The 20,526-nt window shown below is 54.2% G+C and overlaps 1 protein-coding gene across 2 annotated transcripts in view; it reads right to left on the bottom strand.

Annotated features, from left to right (window-relative positions):
• The window catches only part of KIRREL1 (kirre like nephrin family adhesion molecule 1), a 101,456-nt gene that overhangs the window by 12,386 nt on the left and 68,544 nt on the right, over window positions 1–20,526 (bottom strand). For both annotated transcript variants that reach the window (XM_036867653.1, XM_036867654.1), the window contains exons 2-5: window positions 9,642–9,791; window positions 7,663–7,812; window positions 2,570–2,727; window positions 471–621 (exon numbers count right to left, since the gene is read on the bottom strand). In XM_036867653.1, the coding sequence (XP_036723548.1) occupies window positions 471–621; window positions 2,570–2,727; window positions 7,663–7,812; window positions 9,642–9,791 (609 nt within the window). The remainder of the gene's footprint in view (window positions 1–470; window positions 622–2,569; window positions 2,728–7,662; window positions 7,813–9,641; window positions 9,792–20,526) is intronic.

The raw sequence follows: 20,526 nt of genomic DNA, 5'->3' as shown, positions 1-20,526 counted from the left end.
ATCCCACAGACACACGCATTACTACATCTGCAGTAAAATGTATAGCCATTCCAATTAAGTGGGTTAAATAAAAGACTACGAAGAGCCTCGGTTCAGGTTTTGCCACCCAAGCACTTTTGGTTTAGAATTTCTGATAAGGGATTGTAGGCCTGCATTTTATTTTCTGCACGTATACCGAATTAGAAACTGAGGCTCAGAGAGATTATGTCATTGCCCAAAGTCACACGGTTGAAACCCGGGAACTGCCTGGCTCACAGCTGATGCCTCTTCTACCAGCCCTCAGAGTTCAAACCAGGGAATCCAAGACGACAAAGAAATGGAGCATCTGTCCCAGGGCGCCTGGGGGATTCTTCTGTGCTTCTCAGAGGGTGCTGTCCCCCGCCCTTCCCGGGCTCCTTCCCAGGATGCCACTCAAGGTGCACATTCCCCCCACCCCACGTTCCCTGCCTCCTCCCCAGGACCCTGCTCACGGTGCACGTCGAGCTCGATGGACGTCTCCTTGCCACTCGGGATGGCCTCGTTCACGCTGCGGCAGGTGAAGACACGCCCAATATCCAGGTCTGTGGGGTTGATGAGCAGCTGGCTGATGGTGGTCTCCCTCTTCCCATCCTTCAGCAGTTCCTGGGGCGGGGGGGGGAAACAAGGGTGGGAGACACGGTTAAGCTAAAAGCCCCCTCCTCTGCTCTCAGGGTGACCCGCTCAGAGCTGGCTTGCTGGAGGGGTATTTAACCTGAAACTCAATCCTCCCCCAGCCAGTACTTCCTCCCCAGGCTTGGGTTGGTTTAGTTTTTAATTAATAGACTTTATTATTTTTTTAAGAGAAGTTTAAAGTTTCCAGAAAAGTTGAATAGAAAATACAGAGAGTTCCTGTATACCCTCCTCTCTGGCCCCCCACTTTCCCCTATTATTAATTAACATGATGCACTAGTTTGATACATGTGTGACAACTGATGAACCAACATTGGTACCAATACTAACAAAAGCCCATAGTTTACATTAGAGTTCACTCTGTGTGTTGTACAGTTTTCCCCATGGTTTTGAGTCCCATTCCTGGAATCCCCTGAGTCCAGCCCAAGTCCCTCCTCTTCTGGAAAGTCTTCCTTTGCTATCTCAGCCCTCAGGACTCTCTCCCCAGCCTGAACTTGTGCCCCTTGCAGGCAGTCTCTCCTCCACACCGCTCTGGTAACATCCGGCCTTGCCTCTTAGGCACCGTGCATGTGTGTTTCAGTGCTGGCTCTCTCCTGCTAGAGCATAAACTCCTTGAGGGCAGGGAAGGGACTCACAGGCTCAAAATCTCATACCAGCCCAGTGATATCCAACCTGAGGTCCCTGGACATGATCATAGGAACACTTGGGCTGTTTTCCATATTGTACACTGCCTAAGGGAAACCATATTGTTAAGCAAAGTAGGGGCCCACAGTTTGACAGCAATATAGGCATCCTTGCTGGGCCCGATGTGGTACCAGAACAGCACCAGCCCAGTGCAGTAACGCCAGCTCCCTCCTGCTGCTTCAAAGCTCCATCGTGTCTTTAAAGAGTATAAAAAAGGGGGGTGGATGACAAATGGCCATTAACCAATCAGTTTGTTTGGTTGCCAAAATATTCAAAACATGAAGCCCTAGAGGAAAAAAATAACGGAGTTCTCGGTAGTGAAAAAGTTAAGCACCACTGAAGCCAAATTGCTGCTTGTCAAAGGGTGAAACGAAGGCCAGAGACAAGTGAATTGTCCAAGGTCATACAGAGCGTCAAGGGCAGAGCTAATCCGGGTACTCACTCCCTGGGGCCACACACTCCGGGGCACACAGGTGAGCAGTCTCTCTCCCCTCAATGAGAATTGTCTCCTGAACCGTCTAGCAAAGGGCTGGGTACATATGTGCTTGTCCCCAGCTGGCAGGAGGAGCTCCAAAGAGGAGATCTGGATTCTAATTCCAGCTACACCGTCAACTTTGCCGTGTGATCCTGGGCAAGTCACTTGATGTCTTTCTCTGCCATAGGTTCCTCATCTATAACATGTACACGTAATCCCTGCCTCTCCAAGCTCTTAGTTGCGCCGACTGAGAACGTGTACCAACTAGAGGCTGGGGGAAGAAAGTCGAGGGACTCAGTAGCGAGAGACCACGTTCTGATGCAGGCACAAACCCCAGCTCTGCTGCATGTCAGCTTTGTGACCCTGGCAAGTCAGTCAACCTCTCTGACCATCAGTTCACTCTTTGTGAGTTGGAAATATCACCTAATTTATGAAACTCCTGTGAGGTTTAAGAGAGACTGTCCATAAAGATCTTGGCATGCATGGTGCCTGGTACACAGTAGGGGCTTAATCAATGTAGCTATTTTCAGTATTATTCTTAGTCTCTGCTAACTGTTGACTGGCCCTGTGAACCTGGGAATTCACTTCTCTTCTCCGGACCTCAACTTTCCCAACTATTTAATGGGAGGATTGGGTCAGATGGTCTCTGAGGGCCCTGTTCACATCTGTCTCCCCCCGAGTCTGTGGTCAGATCCATGTGGGAAAGGAAAGGTGCACTGGGATGTGGCCCAGGAGCATCTGGGGGTACAGGCAGGGTCTCACCGTGCTGGCTACGGCGCCCTCCTGCTGCGTCCCGTCCCGGAACCAGATGATGGTGGCAGCAGGCTTGGCGTTGAAGGCTCGGCACGTGAGGTTGTGGGGGGCACCTGCCTGCAGCAGAATCACAGGCCCACCATCGATCCTGGTGTCCTCCGGGGGGACTGTGGAGAAGAGCAGAGCAGAGTCAGTCCAGGATGCGGCTAACACTGCCCGTATGACCACAACCCCTGCCCCTGGAGGCATCTCTCCCTCTGCATGTCCACCCCTTGGCAGGGCAGGACCATCCTTACCCCCTAATTTATAGTCACTGTATCTGTTGCTCCTGTGGCCTGGGGGGCCTGGCACAGAAAGGTGGCTACCTCCACGGAGCTTCTTATGTCCATTCCCTCCTGTGTGCGCCTCTGCCCTGGGGCAGCCGGTTGAGGGGGTCTATCACAGCAACCCCCGAAATGGACTCCCTGCCTCCAGTCCCTGCTGGCCTTAACCCATCCATCACGCTGGCAGGTTATTTTCTCTAGACAGCAGGTCAGACTGTGCCACTTCCCTGCTCAAACACCTTCCATGTCTACCGGCTGCCATGGGCATGAGTTGCAAGCATCTCTGCCTGCCGTGCAGGGTTCCTCAGGCCAAGTCCTGCACTTCCGCATCTCCTCATCGCATTCTTGCTGTCTTTTCCCTCAGAGCTTCTCTTGAACTGCCGTCCATCCTGTTCACATCCCAGCCGCTGCACAGGGCCCTCCGTGCCGCGTCCCCCTCCATCACCACCTTGGTGGTTCCCAGCCAGTCACTTGGAGCTCCGAGCACTATCTACCTTGTGTTTGCGTTACTTAAGATGATTATCCATGCCCCCTCCCCAACCCAAACTGTCATCCCTGAAAAAGCAGGAACTCCATCTCACTAATATTTATACAGTCTCCAGTGCCTAGAACATGACCAAAGTAGGCTCTGGCTAAATGCTTAAGGAATTGAATCAATCAGATGTCTGATACTAAGAAATAGGGGGACCTCTCCCTGTCCTATTCCCATACGCTTCTAAATGCTCAGGTGAACCAGACTGCAAGTTCCCTGGGAGCAGGGGCTGCTTCTTATTTTCTCTTAAAGCCTCAAGATCTAGTGCAGAGGTTGGTTGATAGCACATCCTGGGGGATATTAGCTGAATTAGTGGCTAAGTGATTGATGAAATAAAGGCAGAAGGGTTTGGATTATAATTTTGATTTCTGGTCCACCTCGTTCATTGGCCAGCAATGTGAAAGGGTTTTGTTTGCTTTTTGCTGGGAAAGACCAGAAAGACTCAGAGGGGCCTTTCCGAGGGAACCCTTGAGAGGAGACCCTGGGAGGCCCATGAGTCCAGCTGTGGGCAGGGCTGTCCTGTAGTTTATGAAATGACAGTCTCCATGCTGGGGTTTCTAGGAGAGAGGAACCACTTGTAGCCCATCCCAGTACTCTGCTCAACTCACGCGTGCAGAGTGGGAGGGTTTGAAAAGCATGGGTTGTAGAATCAGGCTGCCCCAGTTTCAAATCCTGGCACCTTTATTCATCTGTCATGTGATCTTGGGTGAGGCCCTCAAGTCACAGTTTCTTCAACAGAGATACACGGTGCTCATTCCCGGGGCCCTCATGAAGGCCAGATGAGGGCTGTATATGGACTATCGTGTGCAGGGCACGTGTGACGTGTGCAGTGTGTTCACTTTACTGCTCGGACAAGAGGCATTAGTGCCTCCAACTCCTGACTGGTGAATGATCGCTGAATGCCGGGCTCTTCCTCTTTGCTCACCGGTGTACCTGGCTCCAATGCCAGATGGGCACAGATTTGCAAACAGGGTGGGAAGGAGAGAAATGGATAAAGAGCCGCCACTCGGGGTCTCCTGGTCTGCGTGGGCCCCTCCAAGGTCACACCTTGCTGCCACACCCCAGGAGGACAGTCCTGGATGGGCAGAGGAGGGGAAGGCTTCTCCTTCCATTGGCTCTCCCTTCCCTCGTAACGTTGACCCTCGCCCTTTGTTCAGGGAAGGCCGCCCACCTGTCACCTCTGCCACTAGCCCACCTTTCTCTTCGTATCTGGGGCAAAAAGGAAAATAAGGCTGTTGGGGTGTCTGCTTATCCATCACGACCATGCTCAGTTAGGCGTGTGTCCCTGTGTAAGTTTATGAACACATTCTTAGGATTTGTGACTTAAGTCTGTATATCAATATGTACATGTGTCTGAGGCCTCAGCTTCCTTGTTTGTAAAATTCAAAAAGTACATTGACATCTGTTCCCCAGAGTCGTTACTGTGAAGGTGAAAGGACACCAAGGATATGAAGCTGACTGTAAACTGTAACGTGATCGACGGCATCTCCACCATCCACTGAGCGTCCACCGCATGTCAGCTCAAGCGCCTCACGTATACGATTTCATTTCATCCTCACCACAAAGTACATTTCATTAATCCTTTCATGGTAAATACCATTAACCCCCATTTACAGACAAGGTACTGAGGCTCAGGGAGCTTAGGCCATTGTGCTCAGAGACGGGAGAGTGAGCTGAACGTCAGGGCTGGGACACGGACCAGGCCCGCCGAAGCCATGCCCATCACCGCTGCATTCGAGCGGTTATTGCTGTGAGTAAAGAGGGAGCCGTGGGTCTGTAGATATATATTGTGCCTGCGTCCGCATCTGCGAGGGAGTGGGAGGCAGCTTCTCAGAGTCCCGAGGCAGGAAGAATGAAAGGCCATTCTGTGACCTGGGCTGGTCTGGGGTGGGCCACTGAGGGGCATGGCTACAGGGGAGGCGAGGTGACGAGGCTGGCCGTGTACAGAGAGGCTGATTCTAAGCAGTGAACACAGCCCGCTCTCGGCCCTGCCCCGCCTCTGAGCCCCAGGCTGCCATGAACGAAGGCTGTGCGCAATCAGGTGAGCAGGGAGGATGCATAAATGTCTTGCCTTCTCAGTGCCTCCACGTGGCTGCAGGAGGCAGGGAGTGTGAGAATTCCAGAGAGACAAGGAGGGGGAGGGAGGGGAAAGGAGTAGCCGGGTTCATCTTTCATCCCTTTTACTCTTGGGGCCTCCTCCTGCTCCCCTCATCCACCTAAATCACTCAGACAGGCTATGAAGGCCCACACCCTCAACACTGACTGTGCCCTGCAAACAAGCCGCTCTGCTCCTCCCTCTCTGACTCACAAGCTTTTGTAAACAAGGTACTCCTCCTTCTAGGGTTCCCATCGATATTCTCCTCTTCCAGGAAGCCTTCCCTGATTGAACCAAGACACTGGATGCCATTATGAAGTTCCTGGTATATCTACGGGCTTGGTTGGCCTTTACTCATCTCTCTCTATTTCTCCGTCTCTGTGCTGGCGTAGGAGAGGGAAGGGAGAGTATCAGGGGCCCCTCATTAGAATGGGAGTTCTCCAGTCTAGAAGTAGCACCTTCCAGGATCCAAGCCAAAGTAGTTAGAGAGGGAAAAAGACAGAAGGTCTCCTAAGAATCTCACGTTCCCTTGGAATGCCTGGTCGAGCGTCGGGGCTCATACACTCTCCAATGAGGAGTGGAAGTTGATGTCTTGGCACCCCATGCCTACCCCTGGTGGTTAGCTAACTCTTGCTCCCTCACCTCCATCATGCTCCTTGTTAATTCTTCCCATTTGTCCTCACCGGAGAGGAAAAGCCAGTCATCCACCAGCCCTGAGTCCTAGTCCTTCAGGGTCTTTACATCCAGAGAAACTGGCTGTCGGGTCCCCCCAGTCCTCACTTATTCTGACACCTCACATCTGCCCAGACCTTCGGAGTTTACAACTCCCTGCTCAGACAGCAGCAAAGCGGCAGTTGCTAAGAAAAGGCTGGCAGCATTATGCCATGTTACTGATGAGAAAACTGTTGTCCAGAGGTTATGACCTCTTCAGGGTCGTGGTGCCAAAATGGACCAGGTCTCCTGACTCCCAGTCCAGACCTCTTCCCACCACACTCAGATGACTTGCCATGTTCTCACCTTTCTCCCCCAAGTAAGAACATTGCTTGTGTCCACACTCACTCATCTCAGCTCCCCCCTCCTTTCTCCCATCCCTCCTGGGGGCATCCCCCACTTCAATGATTTCAGGATTGGGGAGAGAATATAGAGGGAGCAGGACAGATCAAGTGGAGGCAGGAAAAACGAAAGGGACAGAGTGGATGACAAAGAGGAAGAAAGAGGGTCACAGGCAGACAGAGCCAGGCCGGAGACAAGCAGAGCGGAGGCAGAGTCCCAGCTTGAGGGAGACAGAAAGACTGATGGAGCTGGAGGTACCGCCAGGGAGGGGAAGGCACGGAACAGGGGAGGCGAGGGCGAGTCAGAGCTGGCCTCATTCCGTACTGCGTGCAGGAGAGAATCCCCTCATTATGCAAATGGCCCTGGGTGTTGCCATAGAGGGACATCTGTTCTGTATCCCATGGGCAGCAGCCGGGGGTCTCGGCTTCCAAGACAAGCCCTCCTCCAGCAGTTCCTGCAGACTCAACCAGGACCACTGTCTGCACCCCCCCGCCCCCACCCCCCGTTCTCAGCCCTCAAAGTCCAGTCCTGCTCCCCTGTTCCCTGAGGAGGGCTCGAGGTGAAAGCAGAGAAGAAGGGGTGTGTGCTGAGGGGGGAAAGGAGGGAGCGAAGGGAGGAGGGGCTGAGTTCAAGGAAAAGGAGCCAAGGGGGTCGTTTCTGGGGCTCCGAGGCAGCTGAGAGGGAGAGGAAGGGAGAAGCTTCCAACAAGCCCATCTGCCAGGAGAGGCCCGGTCCCCATCACCCCAACATGCCCCCACTCTGGTAGGGAGAGCTTTGTGTCCAGAAGGCAGAGCCCCGTCCCTGCGTGGCCTGGGCACAGGCAGGGGCAGAGAGGACGCCAGAGCTCACACAGTCCGCATGTCCAGCAGTGGGTGCCCACATGCCCATTTTTTCCTCTTCTATCTGAACTTGGCTTTGGAAGAAGTTTAAAGGATTTGGGGAGGGAAAGCTAGGGGGACAGTGGGGGCAGACATGAGGCCAGGAATAGAGAGGGAGAAGCTGGGAAATAGAAGAGGAAACTGGAGAAGGGGGGACAGCCAGGATGCCAAGAGAAAGAGACAGGAGGCTGGGGGCCCTGCAGGATGTCGGGGGTTATTACTGAGCACGGTGAGTTTCGCTCGCCGGGAGCGCAGGGCGGCCTCCGTGGCCTGGCACTCGTAAGAGGCGTCGTCAGAGAGTTCGGCATCTGTGATCTCCAGGTTGTACTGCCCGGCGTCTGCAGAGCCCACGACCCGGTACCGTGGCCAGGCTGCAGGAACAGAAAGGGCGAGCCCAGGTGAGCCCAGCCCCAACCTGGGGATCGACCTGGACCACCCTCCCCCCAAGGGTACATCCTCTCCCCACGTCAGGGTCCGCATCCCATTCCAGGGCCAGCACTCCTCCGTCCACCCTCTCCTGGGACACCCCCCCACCCGGGGGGCCCTTGATGAGGATGAGGTCCCCATGCAGACACTGTGATGTCACAACCTCCTACAGTGAGGATGGGAGCCACAAAGCAGGAGGAGTGATGGGGGAGAGCACAAGGGGGAGCTGAGCAGAGGCAGATGAAATCTCCGAGGCTGTTTGCAGACAAATGTCTCTCATAATAATAGGAAAGAAAGAGGAAAAAAAAAAAAAAAGGCAGACAGCAGGGAGAAAAGGAGAGAAAGAGGGGAGGGTGTGTGGGCGCTAAGAAATATAGGCCATCGCAGCTCAGACATGAGCTCACCAGGGCCAGAGGGAAGCCCAAGGCAGGCTAAGGTCTCACCATCACTCGCCTAGGGAGGGATGCATGAGGCAGGGTCCCGCCAGCTCCCTGAAGGAGCCCCTAAACCAAGAGTCCCGTCCCCTGCAGAAGCCACGGCTGTGGCAGGTGAACCTCTGGCCTCTGCAATCCAGTCTCCCTCGCCCTCCGTCCTCCAGGCTCTTGCCCACCCCCTCACACTCTGTCCTCCTCTCTGGTGGTCCCCACCATCAGCTCCCTCCCACTATCTCCCTCTGTCCAGAGGCTATCGATTCTTCTCACTCCATATCTATTGATCTCTCTCTCTCCCTATTTCTCTCCCTTTCTATCATCAATAGATCTGCCAGCCCCATCTCCTTCCTTCATACAGATTGCTCTATACAGACAAATTTCCCCTACCTGTTCTAATACACGGAAGCCACAGCAAATAGTCTCAAGCCCTGGACAACAATAAGAATAAAAATACACCATCCCTCCCTACTTTCATCATTACACTGCTTTACAGTGAGCAATGTGATTTCACAAAGCGTATTCTCTCACTTGGTTCAAAACTCGCAAACGCATTTATAAGGCAGGCAGACCCACGACGATTATGCCTGTTTTACACAATAGTAAACTAAGGCCCAGAGAGGTGAAGTGGCTTTCCTAACGTCACCCAGCTGGGAGGTGGCAGAGGCAGGTCTTGACTCCCCATCCACTCCGCCAGACGGCCTTTCCAAAAAGTATCTTTACTTGCTTTGGAATACAGGAGGGTTTCCCCACCCCAGCACATTATGTTTGTTTCCGCAGTGGCTCCATAGTGCTTAATAAAGGCTTGATGAATGAATAAATAAAGTGCTCAGGCTGATATTAAAATGAATTTGTGACCACTGAGAGGACATTGCCTGGGCATGGGGCAGGAGAGAGGCTGGAGCAAAGCCAGCCTGGCATGAAACACTTGCAGGACATAGAAGTTACTGTGTCTTCCCCCTGCAAGAGCTGGGGGGCTCTGGAGTCTCCCAGCACCTCCTGCTTCACCTGGCTGCCTGCAGCTCCCCTTGTGGTGTCTGTCTGTCTGAAGCTGTCTTATGTAAAGGTCTCTTGGTTTCTCTTGATCTCTCAGGCTTCCCGTTGGCCTTTCATGAGCCAGTCCACAGCCAGGAGGAAAGGCAGAGCTGTGGGTTTTGGAAAGCAGTGGAGACAGAGCTCGGGAGGAGAGGGCGGGAGACTGACTCACACAGGAGTGGGAGAGGGGAGGCTAGAGCACAGAGAAGAAACGTGGTGAGGAACGAAGGGATGTTGGGTCCAGGAGTCTCTGTTGGTGGGGGAGGGACGAGAAGATGGGGTAGTCTGGGCTGGCCGCATGGCCCACTCACCTTTGAGGCCCTGGCCCATGCCCAGCGCCAGCCCATCCTTGGTCCATTGCACGATCCCCGAGTAGTTGAGCAGCACGCAGGGGAGGACGGCCCGCTGTCCAGCCACCACGGTCTGGTCGGCTGGCTCCTGGCTGAAGCGGGTCTGGGTCCCTGGCAAGGCCAAAGCGGCACTGGGTAAGGAGATGAGTGAGGAGAGGGCTCCACTAAGAGGCCGAGCCTCCCAGGCTCCCACTCCCACCCTGCAACGGGCCCGAGAGAGAGAGCGCTAGGCTGGGAAGGCGGACCCTCCAGCCCCTGTCCCACTTCAGCCTCAGCCCCTTCCCTCCAAGATGCCACGTGCTCGCGCTTGATTCCTTCCTCCCTCCGTGGCCCACGGGAATGGGTTTCAGGAACTGAAGTGCTCAGCAAGCAGAGAAAGTGGCGCAGTGTTATGTAAAGGCCTTAGAGACCAGGCTAGTCCAACCCTCTCATTTTACAGACGAGGACACTGAGGCCCAGAGAGGACAGTCGCTTTCCCAAGGACACCCAGTGAGTTAAGGACAGAGCAGGGATAAATCCTGAGCCTCGGCACTTCAGGTCCCAGGCTCTTCCTCCACCACCTCTACCAGTGCTCCCCTGCCCCCCGCCCCCTGTCAATGGGTGGCACATCCATAACACATGCTGTGGTGATGCCACGGTCCCCCTCAATCCCTGAGACATGAATATACCACCGTACCCCCTACCCCCTACTTGGACTTGTGTACGTAGCCAACGTGAGGTCACACATGTGTACAACTATGCCAGGTACAATTCCCCCTTGAACGCATCAGGTACATAAAGGCAGGTTCTACGGGACAGGCACGTCCACATGTACGCATATAAGTTTCCTGGATGGCGGTGAATCCCAAACGAAGTAGCTCTGAACCCACTTCTTGCACACTTTCCCCATTCCGTGTGTTCACCCCTTGCTCCCAAGCTCCGAGGGCATGAGTGCATACACACGGACACACCTGCACACGCCCAGCCTCCCGCCCCGTGGGAGCTGACAGGCCATGTGACTTTGTTCCACTCTCCCTCTGGCTGTGGGAGCTACACAAGGCTGCCCGGCTGGCAGCTCGGCCGGGAGCATTTGATTAGAGAACTGCAGAGTAATTGCCTTTAATTGTGGAGCCTAAATGGAGCAGGGAATTGGATTGCGGGTTCCTTCTCCCCCCACTGCTCCCACCCACCCACTCCAGCCAGCGCTGGTCGGCCCGGTGGTGGGGCAGTCCTGGCACCGTGCTGTGACCATCAGCTTCCCGCGCTGGGCCCCAGGAAATGGAGGGGCCGCGGGACAGCACAGGGAGAGGTCTGGGGCTTCCCATGCACGTCCCCACTGTAACCCAAATCAGTTTTCCCCGGAACTCTGGGGACTCCACCCCCTTCTTTCCCTCCCCAGCTCCCAAGTCTTTGCAGAGACCACAATCCCCAGATCCAACTCTTTCCAAACCCAGCTTTCCAAAATCTCTCTGATCCTCCATCACTCCCGTGTGTAAGCAAACAGAACTGTCCCCCGCCCATTCCAAGACCCCCCTCTAAGACACCAAAAAACAGGACCCTCATCTTCTCATCGCCTCCCTTCTTCTTTTTCCTCCTCCAGCTCAATCTCTCCCCTTCTTTCCAAACCTGCCTCACATTCCCTTCTCCCAGGAAGTCCTCCTAGGTTGATCTTTACCTCCAGCTTGTCCCACCTTTCAGCCCTGCTGTCACAGCTCTCTCCATGACATTTCCTGTCTCACGTTATCAGTCTATGCCCATGCTTTTATTTGCCATGGGGTAGAGGGCAGCTCGTGGGTGACGGTGTTTGCCCTATCTGTTTCACTAGAATGGGAACCTCTCCTCAAGGCCAAGGGCCATGCTGTCTTTTCTCTCTGAATCTCCCTGGACATTCGACATCCGGATTGGTAGTTGCACATAAAGAGGACCAAGAGAGGGGGCAGAGATAGGAGTGGATTGATGACCAGCGTATGATTTAATACAAAGAGGCAGTCTCTTTTGGTTAAGTGTGCAAATCCAGCTCTTTGGGTTTGCAGGGGGTCAAGAAGTTAGAAACAGCAGCTCCCCAACTCTGCTGACCTGACAGCCCATCCATGTCTTCTAAAGGAAAGGAAAAGGCTCACCCATATTTCCTGGGATTAGGGTGGCAGGAGCTGAGATCCTGGGGGAGGGGTGGGTCAGGTGAGTAAGCCGGCATTATTAATTCAGGCATTGCCCTCATTATTATTCAAATTTATTCATATCATTGCGCATTTCTCTAGTGCAGCTACAGGCTGCAAACTCTCCACACTCAACGTTTCTCCTTCCCACAGCCCCCGGAGCCCAAGTCAAGGGCTTGCGAGTAGAGTGGCCTGTGAGCCCTGGCTCAGAGATGGAATTTATATTCACAGCTTTCCTGCATGGGGCCTGGACACCCTGGTGTCCTATTGAAGTCTCCCGAGGACAGTGAGAAGCTGGTTCCATCCATTGGGAGCGAGGAGGCAGCTCACCCCCCAGCAGGATGCAGTCAGAGTCAGCGATGGGCATCTTGCCGGAGGGAGGAGTGGTGTGACCTTGGGCTGTCACTGCCCCATCCCAGCCTCCTCCGTGTGCTCACCTGTACCTGTGACAAGTCTAGACTAAGTATTGCAAAGTCCCTTTTAAGAGCAGAGGTTTAGGAAACAGACTTAGGTTTGCATAGTGCCTCTGCCACTTCCTACCAGGGTGACCGTGGCCGAGTTCCTCTCTAAGCCTCATTCTCCTTACTGGTAAACTGGGGGACGATGACGTTTACCCAGACTGCTGAAGAGTTAAATGGGATGAGGTGGATGACAGGCCTGGTATATTCCCTTGACTGTGCCCGCTGAATGGTAGCTACGACCCTATTTCTCCTGGGCAGTTAGATAATCAGAGGGACCGGTGGAGACATGAGCAGTGACATGACAAAGAAGGTATCTGTCGTCCTGCAGATTTTGAAATAGTTCCCTCTTGGCATAGGCCTGGTTGAAGCAATTTGGAGACGGGGGAATGGAAGCAATAACCCAGAAGAGAGTCCAGAGAGGAGGGGAAACGAGGGGTCTCAGGAATTTAACTTGATGGAAAGACCGTGTAGATCCTGAGCCTGCAAAATTGGCAAGCAATGTTGGTTGGCCCCAAAACAGCCCCTGCAGCCAAGACAGTATCTGAGAGAGAGGCCAGATGCCCACGGGTTGTCCTGACCTGGAGCAAGATTAAGAGAAAGCCCCAAGCCTGCCATGCCATGGCCAAGTCCCACTCTCCCTATTTTGCACACTCCAGGCTTTTCTCCTTGTCTCCAGGTCCTTACACAGGCCTTTCCTGGACAGAACACTGCTCCCTCCCTTTCCCTTGGGATTCAAATAGTCACCTCCTCTGTGAAGTCCTCCTTGCTTGCCTTCATGCCCTCAGAGCTCTCTGTACTAACTTCCCACCTCTGCTATAGTAGGTCCACGCTGCATTGCCCACCCCTGCCCAGCCCAGGGGAAACTCCTTGCGTCTGGACTGTGTCACTCAGAGCACCAGTCCCATCACCCAGCACAGGGCCTGGCTGCCAGGCACACAGCAGGTGTTGCAAATAAGTCTGTTGATTGATGGAGTGAGAGTGAACAAATGCCTGAGTGAACAGTCCTGCCTGTGCAACCCCATCGAGGGAAGGAGGCCAAACACCCTGTTCCCCAGGTCAGTCTCACAGACTGCGGTAAAGGCAGACAGGGCAGGAGAGTGGAGGGGCGGGACAGGGCTCTCCCTGCTGCGGGAGGAGGAACGGTGCTGGGGGCAGTCCTGGGAGGCTCCCTGAATGAGGGAGTGTGGAGCAGAGCTGAGACAGGTAGGGGAAACAGAACTCTGGAAGTTTCTGGTGCAATGATGGGGATGGGTGAAGAGGGGATATGGGGATTGCTGAGAAAAAAAGCCTAGAAAGTGAGCCATGAGTGCAGGCATCACACAGGCACAACAGGAAGGGCAGAGGTGGTGCTACAAATGAAAAGGAGGTACTGGGTACATGTCAAGAAGGCACCAAGAACCAGCATCAGTGCTCTCACAAGAATACACACAAATCAGAGAACACACACATGCCTCAGAGGTCCCGGTGGCCTGGGTCTTCCACCGGCCATGACGTCTGTGACATCTGTGACATCTGTGACACCTGTGACACGGAGCAGAGTCTGCATTGGAACTGGGGGGTAGGGGTGGTGGTGAAATGTCAGCCCCATCCCTGTGCCCACACCCCACTTCCAGGAAATAAAACCAGGGCAAACCAAAATGCAGAGGACTGGCTGCATGTGGGATGGGACTCGGGAAGAGCCTGAACACAAACAGAATGGTGACAAAAGACCAGCCTCCGAAGCAGCAGCGGCAGCACTGAATCAGCAGCCTTGCCTGCCTGGCAGCTCCAGTCTGGGGCGAGTGCAAATCCGCGTGTGTGTTTTTAAGTGAATTCCCGCCTGCTTTCATCCCGCTGCCTCCCTGTCTTCAGACACTATCACAGATGTTGGTGAGCTCTCAAGCAGCCATTGTGAAGGCAGACAGAGGAGAAGTGTGCTGTACACAGCCGCACGGAAACTCACACACTTACAGACTGATGGGGAGGCTGGCAGAGGCGCCAATGACACCGGGAAGCGGAGACAAAGACAGACCAGGCAGAGGGAGAGTGAAAGAGAGAAAGGAGACTGGAGGAGAAGCAGGAAGGGAAGAGGAGATCTTAGTTAGAAAGAGGCCAGGAAAGAAAAAGACACAGGCCCAGGGCAGAGAAACAGAGAGAAAAGCACTGGGAAAGGTCTGGTGATACAAAGACGCCCCGGCGCCACAGAGACCCAGGCTAAGGCAGAAAAGCAGGGCAGGAAGGTGATGGTGAGTGTGGTCACAGGGGGCCAGGACCTCATCTCCAGCTCGGTTCCGTCCTTCAGGCGTGTTGCCAGAAGGCTGGGGGGGGGGTGGTCTCAGACTCCAGATGGGTGCCATGGGGTGGGGCCTCTGGGCTCCTCCCCTATTTCCCACTAGCTTCCCCCCAGCTCTCCTTCCTTCTAGGTTAACCCTGGCCCTCACCATCCCACCCCATAACACAAAGCTCCTCTGGCCTCCACCTTGGAATGGTTCCCTCCCGTCTTCTTCTTCCGCATTGTTTGGGCTTCTGGTTATAGCACTTATCACAGCCTGCCTTGGATTAAAAGTTACTCGTGTGTGTGCGTTTCTGTCTTTCCCGGTCTCCTGGGAGCCCCTGGAGAACAGAGTTGCTTGGATTTACCTTTCTTGTCCCTTCAGTCCCAGCAATGTTCCTTAATAATGCTAACTCCCAGTTAGAAGATGCTAAGTACTGGGCACCAGTGCAGATGTCTTAGAGACACCGTTCCCGTCATTATAATACAGGGCTCAGTGGCGGTTATGGTCTCCACGTTACAGTGAAGGGAAATAGGACTCAGACAGGAAGTGGCAGAGCTAGTGCTCTTGGCACTGTGCTGTGCTGTAGCAATATCCAGGAAGTATTTCCTGAATACACTGGACTCATGGCCTCCACCCCAGAGAACTTCTGGTGCCCCCAAGCTCTGCGCCCATCTGCTACTTCTGATCTCCACTCTATACTCAGACCTGCATCTTAACTGTGTTTACCTCCTGGGAGGGCGCTGCTCCCTCCTGAGATCTGGGGCTGGCCTGTACCCTATAGCCACGTAGGACTTGCCCCACACGCTGCAACCAACCATCGGAGAAGGCTTGATGTAAATATGCCTGCATGAAGGGAGAGTGGTTCCAAAGGCTGGCAGGACCATCAGTGGCACCTAAAGAGGTTTTCAGTCAATCACAAATGTCACCCTTTATAAGCCACCAATGCCCACCAGTAGAAGTGGTAACAATAATATACCCCCTGCTTATGAAGCGCCAGTCGCTGTGCCAAGTACCTCACGAAGACTAGTTCACTTAATGTACACAACAACATGATGAGGTAGGTACCATTAGTATCCCTAATAAGGACCTAAGGTTCAGAGAGATAAGCAACTTCCTCCCAGGCACACAGCTGGTAAGTGTCGGGGCCTGTAAACAAGGCGAGGGGCCAGAACACCTGGCTCCCCCGGAATGCCACCTCGCCAGCCTGGCTACTGCTGCCTTCCACCTCTCACCATCCCCTGGGCCTCTTAGCTCAGACTCTGGCCATTGTGCAAACTGGGGCCTCTCCGTCTCCCCTTGATACTGTCCCCTCACTAGGACACCCTCTCCTCGCCTCTCAGCATCACCCCCCTCTCCTTCCCAACGCTGATCTTCCTGGGGTGACACTGCCTTCCAGCTCTGCTCGCTCTCCAACTCCCTCCTCCATCCTCAGCACAGCACAGGAGAGGCCACCTATCCCCATCTCTGTGTGTGAACACATCTCTTGTTCCCGCTGCGCCTATCCCCGGGGTTGGGAACTAGGCTCCCACAAAGGCCTGGTGAGGACAGAGAGGTTGAATCCCATTTTTGACTGAGAAATAGGAAGTGACCTCTACATCTATCGTAGAGAGGCTGGAAATGCTTACAGATTCTCAGACACAGCTGTGTAGTTCTTGTGGACACATATGTACCACAGCACATAAGCACACGTTCACTGGTGTGCACGCACACACACACACACAGTCTTTTGCACCTTTGCATTCAAGTACAAGTTTCTGCACCCCATGGGCACCTTTTTGCACCCGTGTCTTGGCACATGGACCTTGGTGGTCAAGTTCCCGGAGCCTTGCCTGCTATGCCAGCCGGGAACAAGAGAGGGAGTGGAGCCAAACACAGGAGACGCCAAGGAAGCCCGGCTGCAGGAGAGAGGGGTGGTGGAGGCCGAGCCCTGTCTCCCCGGATTTATCAAATGAGAAGTAATGAACCCCCTGGGCCGGAGCAGTCCCCATGCTCTCCACTCCAGATCGCTGCTGGTTCAAAGGGAAGACTTTGATTCGCACCGACAGCTTTCAGATGGAACTAAATCTCTCCACACTCTACTATTCCTTCTGCCACTCTCCCTCCCTCTCTCTGCCCTCACATCTTCGCTCTCCCATCCTCCCCCAAGAGCTTCTCCCCGACCCCAGCCATCCCCTTCCTGCTCTAGGAAACATACAACAGCCAGAGAAGGCCCCTCCTGTCCACTGGATTCTCTCACGGAGAAAAGAGGATTGCAATTCTCTGGGCTGGGCCAGCAAAGGGGAAAGGAGAGGAGAAAGGGACATTTGCACTTTTGATAGAGGAGGCAGGGGAGAAGGGAGGAAGGGAGGTTGCGGGGGGGTTGGGGGGTGGGAGGAACGAACTGGCTGGGGCGGGTAGAATGAGGACGAGGATAGGAGAGAAAGACAGAGACCCCCGCTGCCCACAGCAGAGACACAGAGGCAGAGACAGAAGCAGGTTCAGAACCCTTAGACCAGAAGCTGCCAGGAGGGAAGTACCACGCCTGCCCAGCCGACTGGTCATGAAGGGTGTGGGTCTGCTGATTCTGCCTTATACAGAGCCCAGCCCAGAATCCAAAAAGTGTCCAAATGTGATGTGACCTAGAGACTATAAGCCCCTCTTCTGAGAGGTCAGGGGTCAGAAAGCTGCACTGACTTGTTCCCAGCAGGTAATCTCAGGCTTGGCTGTGAGTAGAGATCTGGTTATATGGACATCAGATGAACACCCTGAAGACAAGTTACTCAACATTCAAGGACTATTACGGCCCCCCACTCTGCTGCCCACCAGCATTTACCATAGAAAGTATCTCACAGTGTGAAGTGAAAAAGACAGTGGGCAGCAGGGGCCTCAGAAGCGGACACCTCAGCTCCACCGGCCCACCTACCTTCACCCCCTTCCCACTTTTGGTCCTTTCTCATCCCAGGAGGCCAAAGCCGTAGGCAGAAGAAGCAGTCTCTCCTCCCTCCCCACAAACTGCTTGGCCAAGCCACCCCGATGTCTATCTCCAAGGCTGGGGTATGGTAGGGACAGCTGAAGGGGAATCTTTCCAGGGACCAGATGGGCTTTTACAAGTGGCCACAATCTGGCCTGGTTTCCTTGCATTGAACAGACCAGAGAGGCTGGCTGCAGAGGCCGGCTTGGGGCTGGTATTCATAGTGACAGGGCACAGGAGTTTATTGGTCTGGGCCAGTGTGTTACTCACCGAAAGAGGCAAGAACAGAACCCTGAAAGAGGCCAGGGGAACTGGCCCAGCACCACCTGCTAGCAGGGGCAAGAGCACTCTGGGCCAGAAGTCAGGAGGCGTGGACTTATCTGGTCCCGGCTCTGCCCCATCCAGCTGCGTGACTTTGTGGGGGGGATCACTTCACTTCTCTGGGTCTCAGCTTCCTTAAACTGTAATGAGAGGGGGCTGAAGTACTAGGCACGGAAGGACCTTTCTGGCTCCGATGTTCTAAGATTCTACTGCATCTCCTGCTTTCCTGGGGCCTCAGCCAGACCTTGCTGACACCCCCAAGAACTCAGCCCCGTACCCCAGACAGTGACAGAACTGGTGTACCTGGGGCCATCCTGGCATTTCCTTCCAGCAGGGGTGTAGAGGGAGGGCTGCAGGTTTATGACACTAAGACAGCAGCTGAGAGAACCCACAGGATGCATCCAGCATCGGAAAGAAAGGCCATTCTTTGATTTCCCCTGTAAGGAATTCCCCATCAAAGTTCCTTGCATCCCCTTCCACTAGGTTCATGGTGGAAAAAAAGAGGATAGAGGGCAGGCAATCCTGAGTCTCCAAAGTGACCTGCCAGCCCAGACCCACTCACAAGGACGCTGAGCTCCTGAACTAAAAAAGACAGGCAGGTGCAGCTGGAAACACTCCCTCCACCCTGCCCCATTTGGGCCTCCAGCCCCCTCTGCCCTGCCAGCTGGAGGCACCAGGGCCAGACCTGATCTGACAACTTTATGCAAATGTGCCCTGGCAGGGGACCCTGAGAGTGTTTTATGGGAAGGACAATGGCATTGTGAGCCCAAGTGGGGTTGGCTGGAGCAGGTATGACAGGCAGGAGGAGAAAGGTGGGGGGGTGGCAGGGATGCTGGATAGTTCTGCTGAAAAACTGAATTTCAATCTGGCTTCAGTGGGCAAGGGAAGGGCAGTGCGGGGAGAGGAGGCAGGTGGCCGGCAAGGACTTAGCTCAGATAGGAGACAGAGGATAAGAGGAAAGACAGCAAAAAAAGATGAGGAGAGAGAGGGAAGGAGAAAAGAGAGCAGGACAGTCACAAAGCCAGAGAAGGCTGAAAGACAGAGCAAGGCCCCCAAGGGCTAGGGTCGGGAGGCAGGAAAGGAAGGAGACCCTCTGCCGCCTCCCCCCAACCTACAAGACCAAATGGAGGAGGGGCCCAAACGCCTGGCCCTCCAGCAGTCCCCAAGTCCTAAAACACAGGACGCTGAAAGAGATGGCCCAACGTGCAAAGACAAAATGAGAACAGAGAAAAGGGTGGGGAGAGGGAGTCAGACAGAAAAAAAGAGAGCAAAGCAGACAAGGAGAAAGCTGGTGGCAGGAAGAGTGACAAAGAGGCTGTAAAAGAGTGTTTTAAGGGCAGGAAGGAATGAAGGAAGGAAGGAAGGGAGGGAGGGCTGAAGTGACACTGGTATAAAAGGGACAGAGGACAAGACAGAGAGACAGGACAGGGAAAGAGAAGAACATTAAATGAGAAAGAGAATCTGAAGGTTGGAGCTGGAAAGGGCCTTGATCACCAATTTAACACCTTTATTTAGAAGAAACTGGGGGTCAGTAAAGGAAAGAGGTATTTGGGGTGGGCAGGTCTCCAAACTTCTGGTGGCTTCTGAGCCAACCTTGCAATTACAGAGGGCTCCCCTTTCCCCCAGGGCACACCTCCAAAGCCTCCTCAACCTGCACTGATGATGGGGGCAAGATGGGGGTTGAGGAATCTTTACCTGGAAACCGGAAGGAGCTGCAAGAGAGAAGCTATGGAGAAGGCTGGGAAGATGGATACAGATGGGGACTGAGAGTCAGGAAAAGAAATAGTGGGACCATCTGGGAGCGGAAAGCGAGGATGAAGATAAGGACACAGGAGGAGGAGGAGGAAAGAAATCGGAGAAGGGCAGGGGGCAGCACAGCTTTGGGGGGCTGTGCAGGCGGGTGGGCGGGGACATCTGGGGTGGATCACCACCCTAGGGCCTCATCGGAAGGTCCTGAGCATTTAGGTCAAAGGAAAGGAGTGAAATCCTTGAGAAATGGAAGGGATTTTTGAAAGGATTAGCCAAGGCTGGGGAGGAGGAGAGGATGAGGTGGGCTGTATCTGAGGTAATTCCTAAGGCAGCCGAGGGCAAGGCCCTGGTGTCTCCCTACAAATGAAGCGGAGCCCAGGTAACTGCTGCCCTTCGTCTCCTTCCCACAGGCGCCCCCGGGGGGCTAGTGCATCCTCGCCCCAGGCAGCAGTGTGCCCACCAGGAAGGTGACCAATGTGCCACCCCTCAGCCCCCGCCACCCTGATTTTCCCCAGGCAAACACAAAGTTCATCCTGGGGTCTGACCCCATTCCCCCCTCCTACAGTGAACCCCTCCCCTCTGGCTCCTCCTCAGGCAGATGGGCGCAGGCACCCTACACGTTCTGCTCTGAAAGCTCCCTCAGCTGGCTTTAACATTCTCAGTTACCATGCTATGAATATGGCTTCAGAGTACAATCTGAGAGTAGCGAGAACTGTACCCCTGAGAGCCCCCAGCAGGCTCAAAGCCCAGGAGGAAATGCAGGTGGTCTCCAGACCCTGTCCATAGACGTCTCCTGGCACTTTTAGGAACAGTCTCCAGAATAAAGAGCCTTAACTCTGAGAAATCCAGAAAGGTGCGGGCTGGGGCAGCAGAAAGGAGGGCATTCTCTCCTTTACGCTGAAACCAACAGAGCCCGCTGGAAATCCGGGTCTTCTGAGGCCTGACACGAGCTCTTAGGAGCACTTCTCCATTTCA

The sequence above is a fragment of the Balaenoptera musculus genome, chromosome 1 (assembly GCF_009873245.2).
Source record: "Balaenoptera musculus isolate JJ_BM4_2016_0621 chromosome 1, mBalMus1.pri.v3, whole genome shotgun sequence".
In the NCBI taxonomy this organism is placed as follows: domain Eukaryota; kingdom Metazoa; phylum Chordata; class Mammalia; order Artiodactyla; family Balaenopteridae; genus Balaenoptera; species Balaenoptera musculus.
This window is presented reverse-complemented; position numbering and strand designations above follow the sequence as displayed.